Source organism: Eulemur rufifrons, chromosome 6 (assembly GCF_041146395.1).
Source record: "Eulemur rufifrons isolate Redbay chromosome 6, OSU_ERuf_1, whole genome shotgun sequence".
Taxonomy (NCBI): Eukaryota; Metazoa; Chordata; class Mammalia; order Primates; family Lemuridae; genus Eulemur; species Eulemur rufifrons.
In genome coordinates this window covers 57,769,144-57,793,205 of record NC_090988.1, presented here as the reverse complement: position 1 = coordinate 57,793,205, position 24,062 = coordinate 57,769,144, and the positions used below count along the sequence as shown (strand labels likewise).

Genomic DNA, 24,062 nt, shown 5'->3' with positions numbered 1-24,062 from the left:
GGCGCGCGCTGGGCCGGATCCGGAGCCGGGGACTGGGGCCGGGAAGTCGAGGGGCGGAGGGAGGACGGGCGGCGGGGGGCGGCGGCGCGGAGCGCGGGTGGGGGCGGGGGCGGCGGCTCCGCGGGCGGAGGGGCGGGGGCTCGGGTTACCGCGCGGAGGGCGGGGGAGGGGAGAGGAGGGGACGGGAAAGGAGGGGACGGCAGGGGAGGGGAGGGGGCGCGGGGCCGCGGCGGCGAAGCTCGCATCCTCCGCGGGGTGGCTGTGGAGGAGGCGGCGCCCCGGCGGCGGCGGCAGAAGGACCGATCGACGGCCAAGGGCTCGCGGACCGACGGCCGGCTGCCCGAAGTGGATCGCCAGCCCGGGAGACAGCAGCGGCGGACGATGCGCGGCCCCAGGCCCCGCGCGGGCGGGCGCTGCCCAGGGGGCTGACCGCGGCCGGACGGCGCCCCAGCACGGGGCGAGGGAACCCGCGCCGCGCAGAGGTCAGTGTCCGCGCCCGCCGGCCCGTCCGGCCGCGCCCGCCTGGCCCGCCGGCCTCCCCGGGGCTGCGGCGGCGGTGGCGGAGCCGGGGGCTTTGTTCTGAGCCGGAGACAATGGGGGAGGGGGGGCCTGGGCCTGCGGGACGAGGGCGAGCGTGAACGTGAGCGTGGGGGCAGGGCCTGGGGGTCTTTGTGTGCGCGTGTCATCGAGTCGGGGTGTGTGGCGGCGAGGGTGTGGGGTGCGGGCAGGGTTGTGTGTGTGCTACTCCCGTCGGAGTGTGAGTCAGTGCGTTTCACCGGGAGGTTGTGTGTCTATGTGTGTCTCTTGGGCCGTGTGTGCATGCACTGGGAGGTTGTGTGTCTGTGTGTGTCTCTGGCCGAGTGTGCATGTGCATGTCACTCTGAGGGTGTGTGGGTCAGAACGAGTGTGTGTCATGGTAAGCGAGTCCCTGTGAGGGCGTGTGTGTGTGTGTGTGTGTGCGCGCGCACGCGTGTGTTGCCGGGCTCTGTGGGAGGCATGTGTCAGAATGTGGAGGATGGGTGTAGGACAGAGACAAACTGAGACAGAGACAAAGAAACAGAGGGGGGAGACGTAAAGACAAGCAGAGGAGAGACAGGCTCAGCCTAAAGTTGAGGTGGGTCACCCAGATGGGTGTTCTAAGAGGAAACCAGTGCCCAGCAACTGGGAGTGTCCGAGATGCCTAGATCAGAATCCCGTGCAGGGGACAGAGAGAGGTCACCCCAGGCCTGAGTCCCACGTGGAGGGGGTGGGGAGAGAGAGATCTAGAAGCACAATGAACTCAGTGTGGCCTGGGCTGGGCCTGCAGCCACAAGGTCATAGGCCAGAAAAATATTGTCGCTTATGTCAACTTCTCAAATACCCACAGGGGACATAGACATAGCCCTACTCAACCCACAAGGGACACAGTCCAGGCAACACACATCCTCAAGAGATACCCTCACATCCATCACACACCCCCAGGAAGCACTGTCAGAACTAACACACACCCACAGTCAACTCTGTCAAGCCAACACACACCTACGGAAACTGTTCTTGTGACAACACACACCCACAGCAGAAATGTTGCAACCAACACATTGCCGCGGGATCATTTTCAAAGCCAACACATACCATGGGAGACATTGTTACTGCCAACACCTCTCCGGAGACACTGTCACTGACAACACACACTCTCACAAGATGCTGTATCAGCTGAGACATAGCCAACACCTCTCAGGAGACACTGTCACAGCAATCCACATCTATTGGAAACACTGTCAGTACATCATATAAGTTTACTTCATTGGAGATGCCCATGCATAGCAAGTGTCCCAGAGGCCTGGCACTAACAAGAGGCTGTGTCACAGTCTCCCTTACCACACAGCCACTTGTGCAACCCCTAGGAGACAGTCATGGGTGACACGCACACCACAGGGAGAGCTGTCCCAACTGCTAAATAATGCTTAACTTGTAATGCTCACACCATTACCATTTCTCATCCATAGACCTCCCAGGCTTACCCCGTTGTTCCTTGAAAATTCTGAGACCTGGATAGTCTTCCCCTCCCCGTATATGCTTACATGCCATGGTTGTAAGTGTCCCTCCAACACCCTAGCCTCACAGTTTCTTGATCTCCTTAGCTCCTGGTTACTTTCTTCTTCCCTCCCACAATCTCTCTGTATAACTATTCCATCTCTAAAATTCTAACCTCTTGCATTCCACTCCCTGCCCATAGCCTCCTATATCTTTCCAGCTTTCAGATGCCCATGCTCCCGTGATACTCTTTAACCTCATAATGACCTTTTGCCCTTAACCTCTTTGTTTTCCAGCTCATGTGCCGAAGACCATCCCTTTAGCCACTTGTTGGCCACTCTGTTCCATTGTCCTTGAGCCCACCCATCTCGTAAATTACTAACCCTAGCTAGAATGATTTGTCAACCATACCAAGTGACACTTCTATAAATTCATGCTTCTAAAAATTCCACCCTCAACTGGCCCGTCCATAAATAAATAAATAGATGAAATTGTTTCTATTTTCTTCACACTCATTATCCCACATCCCTCATCCTATTGTTTTCAGTAGAATAATTAGTCAATCCACTGGTTCATTCATTCAACAAACAGATACTAAGCACCAGTTTTGCCAGGTATTGTGGTATGAGTTGGCATTACATGGGTGAACAAAATGTACATGGTCCTTGCCCTCTTGGAGCTTATAGTCTATGGGGTGAGTGTTGTAACACAGCAGCACACCACAGGGAAACCTAAGCCAGTTTAGGGAAGTCAAAAGAGGATTTCTGGAGAAAGTGGCATTTAAGCTTAAACGTGATGGAGTGGGTGGAGAATATTCCAAGCCAAGGAAGCAGCGTGTGAAAGCCCACATGAAAGAAAATATTGTGTGTGAGGGATAAAGCAGTTCAATGAATAGCATGAATGAGGAGAGGGAAAGAGTCTATGGGGGAGACAGATGGAGCTTTAGGTCATGCAAGGTCTAGGAAGCCACATGAAGAAATCCAAGAATAATGGAGATTATCAAATGATTTGAAGCTTTGGAGTGATATTTATCAGATCTGTTTTAGAAAAAGCACTCTGACAGCCATATGGAGACTGAAAGAGGAGCCTGAGAAGAAGGACAACAGTTGGTTGTTGCAGGAATCCAGGAGGAGATAATGCTGGCCTGAACTGAAGTAGTGTCAGGGGAAAAGGAGAAGTGGATGGTTTCAGGAGCTCTTTAGACAGTAGGATCAGCAGGGCTCAGTGACAGAATGGATGGGGAGGTTGAAGAAGAGGGAGGAATTAAGAGTAGACAACTTGGTCTTCTGGCTCACTCAGGATATTGAGGCCACTCGGTTTGGATTCCCTCAGATTGCTGCCTCCTCCCTCAAATTTTATCTGCATCCTCTTCAATCTTTTCTCCTTCCTTCCTATAACAACGAAGAGGTATCTCTACTCTTATAGCCAATCCTCAACACCTGCTTTGTGAATCCCATCTCCTGCCTCCTCCACAGGCACCTCACCCAACTGATTATTCCATGTCTTTCCCATGTCTCCAGTTTCTTTCTCTTTCTCATTCCTTCCAGGAATGTGTGAAGATCCCCCAGTCTCTCCTATCCTTCCTTAACCCCGTATCACTCCATTGGGTAAGAGGCTTTCTCACTTTGTTTCAGTGCCACATTTTGTGAAAGTGTCTTCTGCATATAGCTGCTTCCCCCTTCCTCACTTGCCATTTATGCCTGCCCTTCCAATGTAACTGCTCTCCCTAGGAGAAAGTGACCTCTCTCCTGCCAAATCTGGGGGATCTTTTCCAACAGTGCTCAACTGCCTGACCTCTTAGCAGGAGATGACATTGTTGACCCTTTTCTCTTTGAACAAATTCCTCGTTTAGTTTCCGAGCTACCATTTTATTCTATCAACATTTAATGAGCACTTATGTGCTAGCCACACTGCTAAGTGATGGGAATACAGTGATGGAAGACCCTGTTCCTGCCCTCAAGGAGTTTACACTTTAGTGGGGAGAGGCAGGCAAATAAGTGAATGATTACAGTATGGTGAGATTCATACATCTCTCTCCCAGAGCTTTTCCTGGCTGTTCAGTCTCAGTCTGCTTTGAGGGAGCCTTTGCATGGCTCCTAAATGTCACCGTTCCTTAGGGTTCTGGCTTGTACCTTCTTATCATCTCACTGTATACACCCCTCTGGGTGATCCATCTCATTCATTTCCAGAGCGTTAATTATCATCTATAGGCTGATAACTCTCAAATCTCTCTCTTCTGAGCACCAGACTTGCATACCTGCTGTGTACCTGATCTTTACTGTATAACTCACAGGCCCCTTAACATGTACATACTGAGCTCATCAATTCTTCCTCCCCAAAATGACTGTTCCTACTCAGTTTTCAAGCTGGAAACCCAGAAATTATAACTACTCCTTTGTCCACATATCCCATAATCCAAAAGGTCCTTGGATCCTTTGTTTCTACCTCCTCTCCAACAATCTCTGATGCCCCATCCTTCTTCTCCATCACCTCTGCTCTTGCCCTAACCTCACCATCTTTTCACATGAATTTTTGCAAGAGCCTCCTAACTTTTCTCTCTGCACGTCTCTCCCCTATCCAAGCTGTTCTTCTCATTGCAGTAAGAGGGACCTTCCTAAAGTGTAAACCCAGCCATATCACTCCCTGCTAAGCATTCCTCAGTGTCTTTTCATTTTCCTTGAACAAAATCTCTACTTTTTAATGAAGCTTATGAGATCACAATCTGACTTCTCCAAACCTCCAAGCCTCATCGCCTGTCCCATTTTCCTAGCCTGCTCACATTTTGAGTTCCAGCCACACTGAATTCCATGTAGTTCCCCAAAGACACTACATTCTTCCATGTTTCTGGCCCTTTGCACATACAGCTCTGTCTGCCTGAAAGGCCCTTCACTCCCTTCTTCTCCTGGCTTATCCCTTCCCATCCTTGGATCTAGTCTCAAACGCTGACTTTCCTGACTCCAGCAGGCAGACTTGAGGGCCTCTTATTTCACTATTGTCACTGCCCATTCCCTGTTCTGTCTCCTCAACCAGGCTGGGACTTCTTTGATGGCAAAGATGCACATTATGGCCGGGCGCGGTGGCTCACGCCTGTAATCCTAGCACTCTGGGAGGCTGAGGCGGGTGGATTGCTCAAGGTCAGGAGTTCGAGACCAGCCTGAGCGAGACCCCGTCTCTACTAAAAATAGAAAGACATTATATGGACAACTAAAAATCTATATAGAAAAAATTAGCCGGGCATAGTGGCGCATGCCTGTAGTCCCAGCTACTTGGGAGGCTGAGGCAGTAGGATCGCTTAAGCCCAGGAGTCTGAGGTTGCTGTGAGCTAAGCTGACGCCACGGCACTCACTCTAGCCTGGGCAACAAAGTGAGACTCTGTCTCAACAAAAAAAAAAAAAAAAAAAAAAAAGATGCACATTATTCATGTTTGTGACTGAGGGTCCCACACAGGTGCTTGGCAACGAACAAATGCATGAATACATAAGGCACCTCACCCTCATTCACTCTTCAGAAGACTGGCGCCTGGTCTCAGCTGCCCCTATGATTGAGACATTTTTACACAACCTACTTATTCCACTGGGGACATTTCTACACCCTTCTTCTACAACTGATCCTTCCTCACCCCATGCTCTCTTTCTTTCATACAGGCTTCTCTTTTCCTAGATCCTCTTCCTCATCATTCTCTGTACTTTATCTTTCATTCAGTTAGCAAATATTTAAGGAACACCACAAGCTTGCAGACCCAAATCCATTGGGCCAGGTGCCTATGGAGGTTCTTGGAAGGAATGGAAGATGTGAGGCTGTGACTTGCCATCAGACTGAAGGGACTATAGTGCCTGACCACCCCCTCCTCTCTACCAGACCCCTTTCCTGGAGGGGCCCTAAGCTGCTCCTCCTTCTAAGGTCTCCTCCCCCCACCAACACACCCACTCTGAGCCCTCCAACTCCTGGCATCCTGGCATCCTGGATCCTGCTCCTCCCCATATTCAGTTTCCTGATTCTTGCGTCCTCCTCCACTTCCCTCTCTTTCCTGTCAGTGGGCTCTCTCCTCTCTGATGCCCTGGTACCTGCTAGCAAAAGCCCCTCCTGGGGCTTCATGCCATTGGCTGCCAGCTTCCTGTTGCTGCCCCTTCCTTTAGCTACCCTGTCCATGTTTCCTGGGTAACCTTCTAACACCAGGGCATTTTCAACCACTGCCACTTGGGAGGACCTTCCAGTTCCCTGTGTCCTCTGGTGATAGGACACCTCCAGGTGGTCCACCTGGAAACCCTAGGTACGTCTCTGCCCACTTAGCACACTGGAATGTCCTTGTTTCTGTTTCTCTCTCTAAGCTGCTGGATGGAGGAAGTTTGTTATCTCTCAGAGCCTAGAACACACCTCTCATATGGCTGATGAGAAAGGAAAAAGGAAAGGAGGAAAGGGAAGAATTCCAGCCAGGCAACTTAGCTTCTTTGAGCTCCCCTTTTGTCAGGTGAAAATGGGGGTAACAATATCTCCTTAAGAGAGTAGTTTTGGGGATTCAGAAAGAAAATTATTTAGTGTTCACCTGTTAACCTAGTTAATTTTACCTCTAACATCTCAATGCCTCTACTGTACTCTCCTACCTCTCAACTTCCCACCTCCCAACTTGTTCTTCCCTCTCAACATCTCTGGGTTGCTACATCTCCAATTTTCCTGCTAGCTCCAGCCTCACTGGCCTCCTCTGTAGCCTAGACTCTGATTGCCAGGATCAGACTTTAGGACCAAGCCCTTGCTGCCCATCCCACCCCCAGGTCCCTCACCTGCCCTGCCCTGCCCATCCTTGCCCTAGTCTCCCTACCTGTGAATATTATGAAGACAGGGACTTGTCTTCTGTCACTGCTCTATCTCTAGTGCATAGCATGGCCTTTGGCATGTGGTAGGTAGGTCTTCAGTCAATATTTGTTGTATAATAGATTTGTCAGTGCACTACTTCACATGCATGCCCTAAGACCTCCCCACCTTTCCCCATTTTTTTCTTTGTCTCCAAGCATCCTCCATGTTCCTTTCCTCTCTCACCACATGTCACCTTGCTCACCTGACCTTCTACCTGGACTGGCAGTTGCCAAGTTTATCTTCTCCTCTAACCCACTCTGTGCACACTGGCAAATGTATTCTCCTAAAGCACAACTTTGATCATTCTCCTTCCCTGTTGTGTTGACTGGCCAGTTACATGACCCTTTATCTGGGCATTCCAAGTCCTCCACCAGAGAAGCAATGTGGTCTAACAGAAAGCACTAGCTTTGAAGTCTGTTAGACTGCATTCTAGATCATTCTGGATGTTTCTCTGCTACCTTATCTAAGCTCAGTTTCTTCATCTGTAAAATAACAGTTATCCCAGGGTTATTGTGTGTGTGTGTGTCTGACACACAACAGCAGCAGTTAACATTTAGTGAGCTTTCACTGTGTGCCAGACACTGTGCTAAGTTTTTCAGGAACATTATTTTATTTAACTCTTGTATCAACCATTTAAGGTAGGCACTTTAATCCCCATATTACAGAAGAGGAAACTAATGCTTATAATGATTAAGTAACTTGCCCAGGGTTATGCTGTAAGTGGTAGAGTCAGGATTTGAACTCCAGTCTGGCAGCAGAGCCTGTCTTCTTAACCACTGTAAGCTTATGCGTGCATACTTCCAAGTCTTACTATGTGCCAGACACTGTTCTGCCTAATATAATGTAGTAGGTATTATTATTGTCCCCATTTATAAATGAAGAAATGGAAGTACTTAGAAATTAAGGGGCTTGCTCAAGGTCACCCAGCTAGTAAGTGTGAAGCTGGAAATCAAATCCAGTTGGTTTGGCCCTAGAGTCCTGGTCTTAACTACTGTCCTGTCCTGCCTTGCTTTGATGTATTATCTCCCTATTCTGAGAAGGCAGTAGGCACGTATTGATGAATGAATCTATGCTGATGTCTGTGGCTAGCTGTTAGTCAATTCATTCTCTCTCATACTGCAGGAGGCTTGCACCGTTACCACTCTCCTGATACAATTCTCTCCGAGATCACTAGTGACCTCCTTACTGCTAAATTCAATGGCCACTTCTCAGCCCTTATCCTACCTGGACTCTGCAGCATTAGACATTATCAATTCCTCTCTCCTTTTGAAGTGTTTGCTGCCTTAACTTCTGTGATACTGCCTCTAGGAAGAATAAAGCTGTCTTCAGCCTGTCCCTTGTATGTGACTGGTCCCCAAAGTTCTGTCCTAGACTCTCTTCTCACTCTATACATCCTCTCTGATGTGGGTCTCCATGCCCATGGCTTTCAGTTACCCCATGATTTGTCCAAATCCATATCTCTAACCCAGGCCTCTCTGCTAAGCTCCAGGCTGGCGAATCCAGTGCAAAATCCAGTGCCTGGATATCTCCACGTGGAAATCCCAACAGGCACCTGAAAATGGCTTTTCCTCTGCAGTATCCTAATGGCGCTACTTTAGTAAGCAGGCCAGAACCCTGGGAGGTGGCCTAGAGCCTAGAGTCCTTCTAGTCCCTCACCTTCCTGTAGAGTCAGCGACCAAGCCTTGTCACCTTCACTTCCTCACATCTTTCATTCCTGTGTCCTCAAGCCCCACTGCTACTAACCTGGACTATTACAGACACCTTGTACCTGGTCTCACTCCTCCCACAGGTTCTCTTCCTTCTTCAGGCCTCCGTTGTCCCGCCAAGACTCTTCCCTCTCAGCTTCCCTGTAATTTCTTCCTCTCCGTCTTTCCCTTCTCCCTGAATCTCAGGCAACATAGAGTACATGGTCCTGCACTCCATGGACTTAGAATCTGTGTTAACTCAGGAAAATTGTTTCACTCTGAGCCTCAATTTCCTCATTTGAAAATGGAAGCTGGGATTCTTTCCTCACAGGGTTGTTATGGTGATTAAATGAGATGCTGTCTGTGAATTGCCTGGCACAGGGCCCAGCATGCTGTAAAAGCTCAGAAAATAAGCTTTTCCTCTGCTGCTTCTGCTCACATCTGTCCTCAGCTTCTCCCTGGAGTGCCTCCTGGGAACCAGTCCTCAGCGGGGCAGAGCCAGGCCCGGGCACCGCCCTGGCCACTGTCCAGCAGTTGCCCCAGGGATGTCCAGGGAAGCTAGTCTGTCAGCCTTCTCCTCACGCCTGTTCTCCTCCCTCCCCGCCTCCCTGCAGTTCAGCTCTTGCCTCTCCCGCCCACTGCCCCAGCCTCTCTGGGTCTGGCTGTGCCTGTCTAACTTACCTCCCCTTTCTGAATTAGCCCCACTCATGCTTTCCTCTTCTGTACACAGTTACTCTCCCTCAGTCTTGCTCCCTGTCACCCACCCCCGCCCCCCACCAGAACCTCTCCTCTCTTCCTCCTTCCCTGACGCATGGCCATGTATCCTCTTTGCTCATTGTGGCTGCCCTCTTCCTCTTCTTCTAGCCCATCTGCCTTTCATAGCCCCCTCCTCACCCTTGTTGTCTTTCTGGTCCCTGCCCCTCACTGGCCCTGGGACAGGAAGTGGAGGGAGGAGGCCTGGGTGATGCCAGCTCTCCCAGCCTGCTTCCCCTTCTGTGCCTCGGGCCACTCCTCTGCTTCCTCCTGGAGTCCCCCCTTCCCTTGTGGTTCCCCTGCTCCCACCTCTCTTTCCTCTCCCATTTTCCCCCTTGCTCCCAGGTTCTGTGGACACACAGGCTGGGGGTGGGGGGGGGATCTGTTAGTTAGGGAGGGGGAATTGACATCACGTTTCAGGCCCCAATGAACAGTCTTGCCCCTCCCCCTCCTAATGAGAACCAGCTGTGGTTCCAGAGGCCCAGATGTGGGGTTGGAGGGGGAGAGCAGGATGGAGTCAGAGGACCGAGTAACAGGATGGGGATAGAGTGAGGGCACGTAGCAAGGCAGAACTGGATGGGAGAACGACTGTGATGGACCTGGAGGAAGAAAGAAGACAGATCCAGGCAGGAGGCAGGACAGACTGGGGAAAAAGACAAGATGGAGAGGGCAGGCCAGGTCTAAGGGAAGGGATGGGATAGACCTGGAGAGGGAAAGAGACAAGAGCCAGGAGGGGGAGCAGGTCTCAGGGAAGAGGCAGTGAGAAACACCGGACAGATGGGAGGAGATGGTGCAGAGAACAGAGCTGGAGAGAGGATGAGACGGTCTCGGGAGAGAGTCTGGAGTTCGAGTTTGGAACTGGAAGCCCTGGAGCAGGAAGTGATGAGGCACAGTCCAGACAGAGGCCCCAGGGACCTGGAGGTCACAGCTGCAGCCGCAGAGCTGACCACGAGTGCCCCAGCAGCATGTGTGAGAGTGTGCCTGTGTGTGGGTGGGTCTGCAAGTGTATGCACGCCTGCCTTGTCAGTCTGTGCATGTGTGACGGTGGGCTTGTCTGTGTGCATGGGAGAGTGTGTGTATGGGTGTGCTGTGTATATGTAGGGGGGAATCTGGGGGTGTGAATGTGCCTCTCTGTGTGAGGGTCATGAGAAAGTGTTCTTCCGTGTGTATGTGTCTGTGTGTGTGTGTGCCTGCATATGTGTGGGTGGGTTCCATGGGAATGAGTAGGCCCACCTGTGTGTGTGAAGACGTGCTTCTGCATGTATGTGAGGAGCGGCTGGCTGTGTGTATGTGAAAGGAAGCCTCTGTGCATGTGTGTATGAGAGTGTGTGTTGAATGAACCTGTGTGCATGTGAGTCTGATTGCATGAGGATGTATCTGTGTGAGTCTTGGCAGTGTGAGAGAGAAAGAGTGCCGGGCAGCGTGTGAGACTGTGACTTTGGGAATGTGAACCTTTGTGTGTCTACTGTGAGAGTGTACTGGGGGAGTTTGCACTAGACAGGGACCCAGGTTGGCTGATGAGGAGGGCCTGGGGGTCTACAGAGGTTGGGAGAAGGGGTCACTGTCACACAAGGCATCTACCTGGGCCATACTCCCTCTTCAAGGCTGATCATTCACCTGAGATTTAGCTCATACCATTCAAAGATACCTTCATTCAGAAAATTTATTAATCAGGTACTATGTGCCATGTTCCACACTACACACAAAGGTGAATAAAATATAGTCTTTGCCCTCAAACAGCTAAATAAATAGGGAGACAGATATTATAATACAGAATGTGATAAGTATATTGACCTCATTGTTTATTATCTTCTGTTCCTCCAAACCCTGACTGCTTTCCCTCCACTAACTGATTAAACCCCTAACGCAGTCTCTGGACCCAGATCCCTGACCTGGGCCCTGGGACCATCCCTGTACACTCATCTTCCCCCTCTTTGAGTCAGGCCTGGGTTCATCCTGACCTACTTGCTCTGAACTCCTCTGACCTGTTATTCCACATGGCAGCTCCATGGGCTCCTCAGGCTTGACCCCTGGGGAGAGGGATCCTAGTACCCACATAGAACCCCAGAATACTGAAGCTGGGATGAAGGCACAAAGGGGCCACATTAGGGGATTGTGTTGAATTAATGAAAGAGAGTCTACCAAATACCCAGCTCTGCGCTCCTTGCTTACATTGTCTCTAATTTTTAAAAACTGCACAGGGTGGGTGTTACCGTGGCCATTGTACAGATTGGGAGAACATAATGCCCAGACTGGGACTCAAACCCAGCCCAAACTCCAAAGCTCCTGCTCTTTTTATTGCCTCCCATAGATAGGAGAGACGAAGGTAGGTGGGCAATGTAAGTTGGATGGTGGTTAGAAACCCACCTTCCTTTGGAGGACAGGAGGTCCTACAGTAGAACAAATCCTCTAAGACCCAAGGACACACTTATGCAGCCACAGGACTGACTATGGTGCCTCAGGATCATGGGCTCATGTGTGTTTGTGTATGTTGTCTGAGTTGGCATGACCGTGGACCTTTCTCTCTGAGTATGTTATTATGTGAGTATGGCGGTGTGGAAGCACAAGGCGCTGACCATTCATTCAGCACTGATTGCCTGCTCACATTATACCTTCTACTAAACACTGGAGAATCAGAGACTAAGAACTGTCACTACACCTCAAGGAGCCCCCAGTCCAGTGCAGGGGGCAGGCACTCGAACAAATCAGGACTGCTGTGCAGTTTATTGTCAGCATTTACCAAAAGCAGCAGGAGCCCAGTAGAATGTACAATAGGAGAGCTCTATAATATGTCCGAGAAGATTCCACAGAGGACAGGACATTTGAACCGTATCTTGAAATTTGAGTAGGAGTTGGCACATGGAGAGGATTTTTAGAAGGTATCTCAGGACAGGAGAATAGCACATACGAGTCAAGAAGTTGGGAAGTAGCATGGTAATAGATTTCATGTTGGAATGCAAGGTGTGGTGGGGGAAAGAAAAGGTGGGGGACGTGGATAGATTGGCAGGGCTTAGATCACAATGACACATTAAAGAAGCTGGACTTTATCTTGCAGGTCAGAAGTTCTCTACTTAGTGTCCATGCACCCCTTGAAACTGCAGACACAAGTTTTTGTGATTGTGTATCTGCGTTCCTTTTTTGTAGAGGGGAAGCTGTTTTTTGCTGTCAGTAATGGGAAACGAGTGGGAGCCTTTCATCAGGAGTGCTTTGGTGAGAGTTGGGTGGTCAGAGTCTCTGGTCAGATGGAGATGGATCAGAGGATCCAAGCCAGGAGGCAGGGGGACCAGTAAGGAGCTGTTGCAGGTATTGCAAGGAGAGATGGCAATGCTTGTACCGGGACGGCAGTGGTGTGGAAAGAGAGGAAAGGGCAGACTTGAGACGTGTCTAGTTGAAATGTTTGGGTTTAGATGACTAATTGGAAACCAAGACTGAGGAAGAGCAAGGAAGCAAAGAGAGCTTCTGGATTTCTGGCTCGGACACCTGGATGAATGGTGGTGCTGTCCACAGGAAAGGAAATGGAGGAGGAAAAGCAGTTTGAGGTGATGGTTGGGGATACATTGTGAAGTCCGGAATATGGCTGGACATGCATCTCCAGGGCTCTCCAGGGCTGGAGATGGAGATTGGAAAGTTGTCAGCAAATAGATGGTACATAACAAATGATTGATACATTTGAAGTAAAGGCATGAGAGTGGATAAAATCCCCCAGGTAGAATGTGAGGAGAGGGGAAAGATGCTGCCCAGGACTGAGCCCCGAAGAGCACGGATTGTGAAGCAGTGGGTTGAGGAAGAAGAACTTGCGAAGGAGATGGAGGAGTGGGCAGGGAAGCATGATGGAAATAAGAGGTGGGGGTTACAAAAGAACAAAAGACATTCTATAACAAAGACATCTGCACCCAAATGTTCATAGCGGTACAATTCACAATTGCAAAGATGTGGAAACAACTCAAGTGCCCATCAATACATGAATGGATTAATAAAATGTGGTATATGTATACCATGGAGTACTACTCAGCTATAAGAAATCATGGGGATATAGCATCTCTTATATTTTCCTGGATAGAGCTGGAACCCATTCTACTAAGTGAAGTATCCCAAGAAGGGAAAACTGAGCACCACATGTACTCACCATCAGATTGGTTTCACTGATCGTCACCTAAGAGCACATTTAGGAATAACATTAATCGGGTGTTGGGCAGATGTGGGGGGGAGGGGATGGGTATATACATACATAATGCGTGCGATGTGCACCATCTAGGGGATGGACACGCTTGAAGCTCTGACTTGGGGGGGGGGGCAAGGGCAATATACGTAACTTAAACTTTTGTACCCCCATAATATGCTGAAATTAAAAAAAAAAAAAAAGAATCGAAGCAGTGCTAAAAAAAAAAAAAAAAAAGAGGTGGGGGTCACAGTGTGAAGCCAATGGGGGTAGGCTTTAAGGGGCCGGTGATCAGTGTTTCAGGGTTCCAGAATGATCCAGTAAGAGGCAAATAAAAAGGTACCCACTGGATGTAGAACATGGAGATGATTGGAAGCTTCATGACAGCAATGTCACAAGAGGAAGCCTCCCTACAGAGAGGGAGGAGAGTGTGATAAGTGAGAAAATGGGGGAAGTGAAACAACTTCCAGAGAGGGTAGCAGCTTCTGAATGTTCCTCTTCCCTCCTGCGACCACATCCCATCTTCAGCTCCCCCCTCCACTGACTCTGCTCTCATTTAGTCACTAGAGGCCTTGGTGGGGCTTTAGGCTCCTCCTTCTTGAACTTTAGCAGCGTTTGAAACCCTGGCTCCCCTTAGACTCAGAGGCACCACCCTTCTCTGGTTCTCTCTCTCTCTCTCTATCTTTCTGGCCAGTTAGATACCTTCTCCAGCTGGTAGTTGAGGTCAGAAATGCACCCATCATCCTTGACTTCTCCCACTTCCTCAGTCCCCTGCCTTCAAGCAGTCATCAAGCGCTGCCTGTTCTATGTCTTAATCCCTGACCCACGCAGACCTATCCACTTCTCACCATTTTCATTGCTAACACTCATCCAAGTCACCAACAAAACAATGTCATCGCTGGGACAGTGCCTCCTAACCATCCTATCGGCCTGCTCTTTGTTTTCCAAAGGGCAGCAATAGTGATCTTCACAAAATGTGGGTCATATAGTGGCACTCCTCCTTGAAATGCTTTAATGGCTTCCATTTGTCCTTAGGATAATGTCAAAATCTTCAATATGGCTCACGAGTCCCTGTCTCATTTCACACCCTCTGCCCCTAGCACTACACCTTACACATGTGCCCCGAGACCACACGTCTAGGCACTCTCAGCCCCTCCTTGACAGTGGACTCAGCCTTTCCACATTCTGCTCCCTCTTCCAAAATACTCTTGTCTCCTTCCTGTATCCCCTTCTCTGCCCACCATTGCCTGTCTAACACCTCATCATGATTTAGATCTCAACTTGAAAGTCACTTCCTCAGCAAAACTCTCCCTGATTCCCTTGCCTATGTTAAGCCTCTCTTACATGTCCTCCTTGCTTCCTGTACTTCTCCTGCACAGTCCTTATCACACTTGCAATTACTTGTTCAACTCCTGGACTCTAAGCTCCAGGAAGCCAGGGACTGTTTACTTCATTCACTGTTGTATGTATCCCCAGTGCCTCCACACAGTAGGTGCCCAAGTCTGTCTTATTTTAAATATCTATATATAAAATAAGAGAAATGAGCATATTTAATACTGATAGATGGCTCTAGGAGAGAGGAAAATGTTGACAGTTCAGGCAAGGTTACCAAATGCATGGTTACAGAGGCTGGAAGGGGTGGCTGTTAATTCTGGATGAGGAGAAAATGAGAAAGGATTGGCCATATTTTTAAGTCTACAGAAAGAAGGGAGTTTGTGGGCATTCAGACCCAGAATAATCTGCTGAGAGGAGGCTCAGGGTGGGATGGAATGGGGACCTGCCGGGGGAAAGACTGGAGCAGGCCCTGAGGAGTCCTGAAGCAAAGATCCCTGGGGACCAAGATGAGTGTGAGGCAGCACGGGGGCCTGCTGGGGACTAAGCATGTCTGAGTGTTGGTGTCACCAACATCCCGGGCTCTCTGGACTGCTGATCCCTCCCCTGTCATGACCTGTTTCCCTCTGCTTTTTCCCCAGGTCAAGGAGACTGAGCTGGAGCCAGGGCCCCAGTTGGGCCTGATCCAAAGCCTGAGATCAAGCTGGGCCCAGAGCCTGGGCCTGGACTAGCACCTAAGCCACACCTGGATTTCCCCTGTCATGCAGAAGGAGCCGGGCATTGCGCCTTCCTGTCCTGGCATGAAGAGCCCCAGGCCCCTCCTCCTGCTGTCACTGCTTTTGCTGCTGCTGCTGGGGGCTGGGGTACCAGGTGCCTGGGGTCAGGCTGGGAGCCTCGACCTGCAGATTGATGAAGAGCAGCCAGCGGGCACACTGATCGGGGACATCAGTGCAGGGCTTCCGGCAGGCACGGCAGCACCTCCCATGTACTTCATCTCTGCCCAGGAGGGCAGCGGCGTGGGCACAGACCTGGCCATTGACGAACACAGTGGAGTTGTCCGTACAGCCCGTGTCTTGGACCGCGAGCGGCGGGACCGCTACCGCTTCACTGCAGTCACTCCTGATGGTGCTACTGTGGAAGTTACTGTGCGAGTGGCTGACATCAATGACCACGCTCCAGCCTTCCCACAGGCTCGGGCTGCCCTTCAGGTACCCGAGCATACAGCTCTTGGCACCCGTTACCCACTGGAACCTGCTCGTGATGCAGATGCTGGGCATCTGGGGACCCAGGGCTACGCGCTGTCTGGTGATGGGGCTGGAGAGACCTTCCGGCTGGAGACACGCCCAGGTCCAGACGGGGCTCCAGTGCCCGAGCTGGTAGTTGCTGGGGAGCTGGACCGAGAGAACCGCTCACACTACATGCTGCAGCTGGAGGCCTATGATGGTGGTTCACCCCCACGGAGGGCCCAGGCCCTGCTGGACGTGACACTGCTGGACATCAATGACCATGCCCCGGCTTTTAATCAGAGCCGCTACCATGCTGTGGTATCTGAGAGCCTGGCCGCTGGCAGTCCTGTCTTGCAGGTGTTTGCTTCTGATGCCGATGCTGGTGCCAATGGGGCTGTAACTTATGAGATCAACCGCAGGCAGAGCGAGGGCGATGGACCCTTCTCCATCGATGCACACACAGGGCTGCTGCGGCTGGAGCGGCCACTGGACTTTGAACAACGGCGGGTCCACGAACTGGTGGTGCAGGCACGAGATGGCGGGGCTCACCCCGAGCTGGGCTCAGCCTTTGTGACTGTGCACGTACGAGATGCCAATGACAATCAGCCCTCCATGACTGTCATCTTCCTGAGTGCAGACGGCTCCCCTCGAGTGTCTGAGGCTGCCCCACCTGGACAGCTCGTTGCTCGCATCTCTGTGTCAGACCCAGATGATGGTGACTTTGCCCATGTCAATGTGTCCCTGGAGGGTGGAGAGGGCCACTTTGCCCTAAGCACCCAAGACAGCGTCATCTACTTGGTGTGCGTGGCTCGGCGACTGGATCGGGAGGAGAGGGATGCTTATAACTTGCGGGTTACGGCCACAGACTCAGGCACACCCCCGCTGCGGGCTGAGGCCGCCTTTGTGCTGCATGTCACTGATGTCAATGACAATGCTCCTGCCTTTGATCGCCAGCTCTACCGACCTGAGCCCCTGCCTGAGGTTGCGCTGCCTGGCAGCTTTGTGGTGCGAGTGACAGCCCGGGATCCTGACCAAGGTACCAATGGTCAGGTCACCTATAGCCTAGCCCCTGGCCCCCACACCCGCTGGTTCTCCATTGACCCTACCTCAGGCATCATCACCACGTCTGCCTTGCTGGACTATGAGTTGGAACCTCAGCCACAGCTGATTGTGGTGGCCACGGATGGGGGCCTGCCCCCTTTAGCCTCATCTGCCACAGTTAGCGTGGCCTTGCAAGATGTGAATGATAACGAGCCCCAGTTCCAGAGGACTTTCTACAATGCCTCGCTGCCTGAGGGTACCCAGCCTGGAACCTGCTTCCTGCAGGTGAGTAGGTACCATGCATAGCAGGATAGTGTTGTGGGGTTTGAAGGCCACAGGGGACCTCAGATCAGGAACCAAGCCAGGCAAGTGCATCTGTTTATGGTGACTTATGCCAGAGGGTTGGGTCCTATCCTGTGAGCTCCAAAATCTGTGCAAGGGGTAAGAGTTAATGAGAAGTTGAAAAAGCAGGGTACAAGAGCTGAGGCAAATGATGTTGGCAGTTGAAGGAATTAAGACTGGGCCTAGGCCGGGCGCGGTGGCTCACGCCTGTAATCCTAGCACTCTGGGAGGCCGAGGTGGGCGGATCGTTTGAGCTCAGGAGTTCGAGACCAGCCTGAGCAAGAGCGAGACCCCATCTCTACTAAAAATAGAAAGAAATTATATGAACAGCTAAAAATATATATAGAAAAAATTAGCCGGGCATGGTGGCACATGCCTGTAGTCCCAGCTACTCGGGAGGCTGAGGCAGTAGGATCGCTTGAGCTCAGGAGTTTGAGGTTGCTGTGAGCTAGGCTAACGCCACGGCACTCACTCTAGCCGGGGCAACACAGTGAGACTCTGTCTCAAAAAAAAAAAAAAAAAAAAAAAAAAAAAAAAAAAAAAAGACTGGGCCTAGATGAAAAGTATTTGTGGTATCAGGAAATGAAAGAGACTTTTTGTAAAGTCCCAAAGCTGTTCTGCAGGGCAGAGATGGAGATTCTGCATACCCATGTGGCTGCTGTTCCCCAAAGAAGATGCAGCACTTACGGAGCCCTCCACACCTAGTCCAGTGCTGGGTTGTGCTGCAAGAAATCCCCATCCCTGCCCTCGGGGCTGAGCCTTGATGGAACTCCTGGGCACAGGCATTAGGATGAGAGGTAACAAGAACTATCCAGTGAGATCCTGATGTCCAGAGCAGGAAGGCCTCTCGGGAAGAGGCAGGAGCCCTGAACAGGTGGAAGGAGACACCAACTGGTTGTAAGTCAGGCCTGGAGAAATGGAGGGAACATGAGAGGCTGCCTGAGGCTAGACTGCAGAAATCCTTGGACACCAAGCTGTGAGGGGTTAGAATTTTCCTTGGAAAGCAAAAGAGGTCACTGAACTTCTTTGAACTGGGAAGGGCATGATCAGATTGTTTTTTATTTTTTAAGTTAGCCAACTGACTTTGAGGTGAAGGATGGATTGGTTCAGTGAGCGAGTGATAGATCATTCCTTCATTAATATATTCAAGAATTTACTTACCTAGTATAAACCTGGCACTGTGCTAGGCCCAGAGAACAAAGAAAGGAGATAGTCCTGTTCCCAGGCAGGTCCCAGTCTAGACAGGGAGATACACCGGTAACTAGTGCTGCAGCAGGCAGCATATAAAGTGCTGTGGAAGCCCGGAGGAGTGGCCTTGAACTAATGAAACTTTGCCAAATGGATAATACCGGGTATGCAGACAGAGACTCCAGGCCTACAAAGGAGCTGCTGAACAAACACCATGAGTGTGCAGGAGACTGCTCGTTCAGGCTGGCCTCAGCTGTGCTGATGAGAAGGAGTTGGGGGGAGATGAGACAAGATAGTAGATAGGGTCCAGGTCACAAGTTTGACTTTATCATAAAAATCATAGGGAGCCAATGAGGGACTCTAAGCAAATCTGATATGTCTTCTGGAGAGATTGCTTTGGCTACAGTGGAGTATGTCTTCTGGAGAGAGGACTAGAGGCAGGGAGTCCGCTTGGGAGACTGGGCTTGAAGTCCTTATGTCTCTGAAGTCCACCAGACCCCTGAGCATCTCCTCAGGGGATGCCTGTTGGCCTAGATTTCCAGGCTAGTGCCAAGCCTGGCTGACCCCTTGTCTTCTGGCCAGAGTCTGGATATGTGCCTGCCTGCTGCCATCCAGCTCCCACCACCCACACTCCCATGTGTTTACTCTCCTTCTTGGCCAGGACCAATGGACCATGGCTTCCAAACTTCTTCCCTTCCCACTAGTGCCTGAAGCAAGAGGGCAACTCTCCAGGTGGTTTCCTGGAGTTTTTGCTATTAGTAACCATAGAAAAGCAGGAGTAAAAATGACCATTGGGTTTTTTTTTTGTTTTTTTTTGGCTGTAAGTGTAATAGATTTTTTTTTTAATTTCAGAATATTACGGCAGTACAAATGTTTTTGTTACAAACATTGGGAGTTTATAACTGTTGTAAGGATTCTTAATATTTGATTTATTCGATGGAAATTTATTGAGTGTCTACCATGTGCCAGTCACTGTATTGGAGACATAGAATACAGTAATGAATGAGTCACCGCTACCCCAATTTCATGGAGTTTATAGCCCAGACGGGAGATTCATGTGCAAAGAAACAGTTTTACTGCAATAAGAAAATATCCATTTGGGAATATATATGAGGTACAGATAGGCAGTAAATGTTTTCCCAGAGGAAGGGACCCTTGAGTTGAGACTTAAAGAATGAGCAGGAGTTTATGAGGGGACCGGACAGGGGAAGGGTTCCAAGCAGAGGTGACATGCACAGAGGAATGTCAGAGCCTGACTTGTTCAAGGGCCCACAAGTGGCTCAGTATCTCTGGAGTTTAAGACAGGAGATGGGAGAGTGAGAGACGAGACTGTGCAGGTAGGCCAGACAGTGAGGGGCCAAGCCTGGGAGTTTGAGCTTTTTTCTATAGGGAACGTTGAGGATTTTTTAGTAGAGGAGTGGTATGATCAGATTTGTTTTCTCAGATGGTAGTCAATGTAGAGCAATGGTTCATAACTGGGGGAAATTTTGTCCCCCAGAAAGGATATTTAGCAATGTCCAGAGACATTTCTGATGTCACAACTGGTGAGATGCTACTGGCATCTAGTGAGTAGAGGCCGGGGAGGCTGCTAAACATCCTATTATAGACATGACAGCCCCTGCAATAAAGAATTTTCTGGTCCAAAATGTCACTATTGCCAAGTTGATAAACCCTCATGTAGAGTATGGATTGGAGAGTCAGACATTTATAGAAGGGAATTACAATAGTTCAGAGGAGCAATAACTCAGGCCTAAGTCAGAATAGTGATAATGGTGATGGAGAGGAATAGAAAAATAGGAAAGATAATGAGGACTTACTTAGTCCCTTGTTGATTGATATACCAGGTGAAGAAAAGGGAAGAACTGATTTCTGGCTTGAGCAACTGGTGGATGGAAGAGTCATTAGAGCTGGTTTGGAATGGTCATGAGGTTAGTTTTGGACAGGTTGGATTTAAGGCGTCTGTGGGACATCCAAGTGGAGATGTTGAGCAGGCATCTGGTTATACAAGTTTGGTGCTTGGAGGAGTAACCTAGGGTGAAAGTATAGATGATAGCTGAAGCCACGGAAATGAATGAGAAGGTCCTAAGAGAGTGTGTAGAATGAGAAGAGGCCAAGGAGAGATTCCAGGAAACAAAAATGTGTAAAAACAGGCAAAGAAGGGAAGATGGAGAAAGACTGGGGTGTGGCGAAGCAGTGGGTGGAGAAGTAGGAAAAATAGTGTCAAAAAGTTGAAACAGGAGGTATGCCTGGGAAGGAGGTCGGGATGGGCAATGCAGTAAGTCTGGAGTCTGCTAGGAATTTTCAAGAGTTCACAGAGAAGAGTCTTCTTTTTCTCCTTGAAATAGTGCTTCTGATAAGAGTGAGGGATGGGAATGTGGTGGGAGCCAGAAGAGTGGGGTGAGGTTTATTGCAGCTTTGGGGCAGCATGGGAGAGGGAGCAGACAAAGGTCAGACTGAGAAGCTGAGCTGAGAACCTGCTGGAAATGGAGACTATGCATTTGCAGTGAAACCTCTGAGCAGGAGCTGTACAGGCCAGGAAATTCACTTCTGCCTTGGTCATTTCCAGTATATGGCCCCTGCGCCTTTTGGGGTCGCTTCCTGACAACTTCCCCTGACCACTGTTTATTGCTTTCTTCCTGCAGCCAAGTCAGAGGGCAAAGGTCTTTTACAGCTTCTGGAGATGGTGCTGCAGCTGTGCTGCTGCCCATCGGGATAGACATAGGGGGAAGTCTGTCTCCTGGGATATTTGGGCCCACGGCCACAGTAGAGAGTTGGAACAGGAGCTGTTTCCAGGGTTCAGCCATGGCAGGGTCTTAGTGTCTCACAGGAGGATAAACAATGACACAGATCACTCCTGTCAAGGGCCTGGGCAACAATTAGAAGTCCTTGGCCAGCTTTCTCTCTGAGCACATTTTCTGGCTGAGAAATGGGAACTCTCCAGCTTCCTCTTGCAGCATGTCATGACCTTGAGGTCCTTATGTCCACAAAGAGCACTTTGTCAGGGACTATAGCAGTCAGCTCTGGCTAACCCACAATTGCAGGCCTAATGTGTACCCAGTATATAAAACTTAGTATGAAAGAAGGTTTTGTGATGAAGCAGGATGATCACAACGTCCATTTACTCAATGAACATTTATGCCTAGAGCACCTGCTGTGTACCTGACACTGTCCTAGGCTAAAGGTATGTGAGCCATACCCATAAATCCATGGAGCAGACCCTATAGTGATCAGATCCCAGTATTAATCAGATCCCACTCTGTAATGATCAAAGTCAATAAAGATCAGACCTGTAACATCAGTCTCACTAATTTCATTATCAGTGAGTTTTTTGCTTGGGATGATTATGAGACGTGGTGAGCATATTAATTCCTAGATTCACCTGGAATTTGAGATCACAGGCCTTAGCATTCTTCTCTGTAAATACAGTTGGTCCTCATTATTTGTGAATTCATTTACTTTCTAAAATTTATCGGTAACCCCCAAATCACTACTTGCAACACTTTTGCAGTCATTTCTAGACATGCACAGAGGGATGAAAAATTTGAGTTGCTCAACACGCACATTCATTCCCAGCTGAGGTTAAAAAAGGCAATGCTCTGCCTTCTTGTTCGAGCTCTCATACTGTAAACAAGTGTCCTTTTTGAGTTCTATTTACTGCCACGTTTTTTGCATTTTTGTGCCTTTTTTGGGGGTGATTTTGTTGTTTAAAATGGTCCCCAAGTGTGCTGGAGTGCTATCTAGTGTTTCCGAGCACAAGAAAGCTGCGATGTGCCTTACAGAGAAAATGCTATGTTAGATAAACTTCGCTCAGGCATGAGTTATAGCAGCCGTCCCCAAATCCCCGACCTTTTTGGCACCAGGGACTGGTTTCATGGAAGACAATTTTCCACAGACAGGGAAGCGGGGGAAGGCGGAGCTCAGGTGGTCATGCACACAGTGGGGAGCGGCTGTAAATACAGATGAAGCTTCGCTTGCTGGCCAGCCTCTCACCTCCTGCTGTGCAGCCTGATTCCTTAGTTTCATGGAAGACAATTTTTCCACAGACTGGGGTTGGAGTGGGGGGCGCACAGCTCAGGCGGTGATGCGTGGCCCGGTTCCTGACAGGCCATGGCCTGGGGGTTGGGGACCACAGAATTAGAGTGCTGTTAGCCGTGAGTTTAGTGTTAATGAATCAACAATATATAACTAAGGTGTCATTAAACAGAAACACACATGTAACAAAGTTACATTTGTTACATTGACAAAAATGTTGTGACCAGAGGCTCTCAGGAACCCAAGTGGTAAGGTCTGAGCTGGGGTTGGGTTTTGGTCTATGTCCTACTAGTTCCCTCTGTGTGTTCACCATCTGGAGACTCTGAGCACCAGCTGCTCCTTCTAACTCTGCCACCTAACAACTCTGGCCTTTCTGGCCAACAAGATGGACCATCACTCACTCCAGCCTCTTCCCAGGTGACAGCTACAGATTCAGATAGTGGCCCATTTGGCCTCCTCTCCTATTCCTTGGGTGCTGGACTTGGGGCCTCCGGATCTCCCCCGTTCCGCATTGATGCCCACAGTGGTGATGTGTGCACGACGCGGACCCTGGACCGTGACCAGGGGCCCTCAAGCTTTGACTTCACGGTGACAGCTGTGGATGGGGTGAGTGGACAGCCCATGGGCAGGTTGGGACATCAGGGTAGGGCATGCACCAGGGTCAGATGAGGCCCACCTGACCTATGGCTGCATATTCCACCAGGGAGGCCTCAAGTCCATGGTATATGTGAAGGTGTTTGTATCAGACGAGAATGACAACCCACCTCAGTTTTATCCACGGGAGTATGCTGCCAGTCTGAGTGCCCAGAGTACACCAGGCACAGCTGTGCTGAGGGTGCGTGCCCATGACCCTGACCAGGGGCCCCATGGGCGACTCTCCTACCACATCCTGGCTGGCAATAGTCCCCCGCTCTTTGCCTTGGATGAGCACTCAGGTGAGGACTCTCCCATTCCCAGGGCCTGCCCCCAGGGTCCCCTCCCGACCTCCCTAAATGATGTCCCGACTACTCCTTCCATAACACTGCCAGCCCTATTCTGTTTCTTCACGTATCTCTGCTTCTATCCTTTCTCCCAGGACTGTTGACAGTAGCCTGGCCCTTGGCCAGACGGGCCAACTCTGTGGTGCAGCTGGAGATCGGGGCTCAAGACGGAGGTGGCCTTCAGGCAGAACCCAATGCCCGAGTCAACATCAGCATTGTGCCTGGAACCCCCACACCACCTGTATTTGAGCAGCTACAGTATGTTTTTTCTGTGCCAGAGGATGTGGCACCAGGCACCAGTGTGGGCATAGTCCAGGCACACAACCCACCAGGTATCATTTAACATTATGCCCACTTGGTGCCACACCCACATATCCCAATAGAACCCTCTAGTACCATCTCAAGGTTCCCTAGGGTAGTATCACAGCATAGGCAGCCCCAGTACAAAACACTCCGGTAC

At 50.2% G+C, this 24,062-nt stretch overlaps 1 protein-coding gene across 1 annotated transcript in view; it reads left to right on the top strand.

Annotated features, from left to right (window-relative positions):
- The first annotated feature begins 232 nt into the window (after positions 1-232).
- Positions 233-24,062, top strand: part of DCHS1 (dachsous cadherin-related 1) — a 36,099-nt gene continuing 12,269 nt past the window's right edge. The window contains exons 1-5 of the mRNA XM_069471125.1: positions 233-482; positions 15,435-17,345; positions 23,040-23,228; positions 23,326-23,557; positions 23,698-23,934. Coding sequence (XP_069327226.1) covers positions 15,555-17,345; positions 23,040-23,228; positions 23,326-23,557; positions 23,698-23,934 — 2,449 coding nt within the window. The 5' untranslated portion in view covers positions 233-482; positions 15,435-15,554. The remainder of the gene's footprint in view (positions 483-15,434; positions 17,346-23,039; positions 23,229-23,325; positions 23,558-23,697; positions 23,935-24,062) is intronic.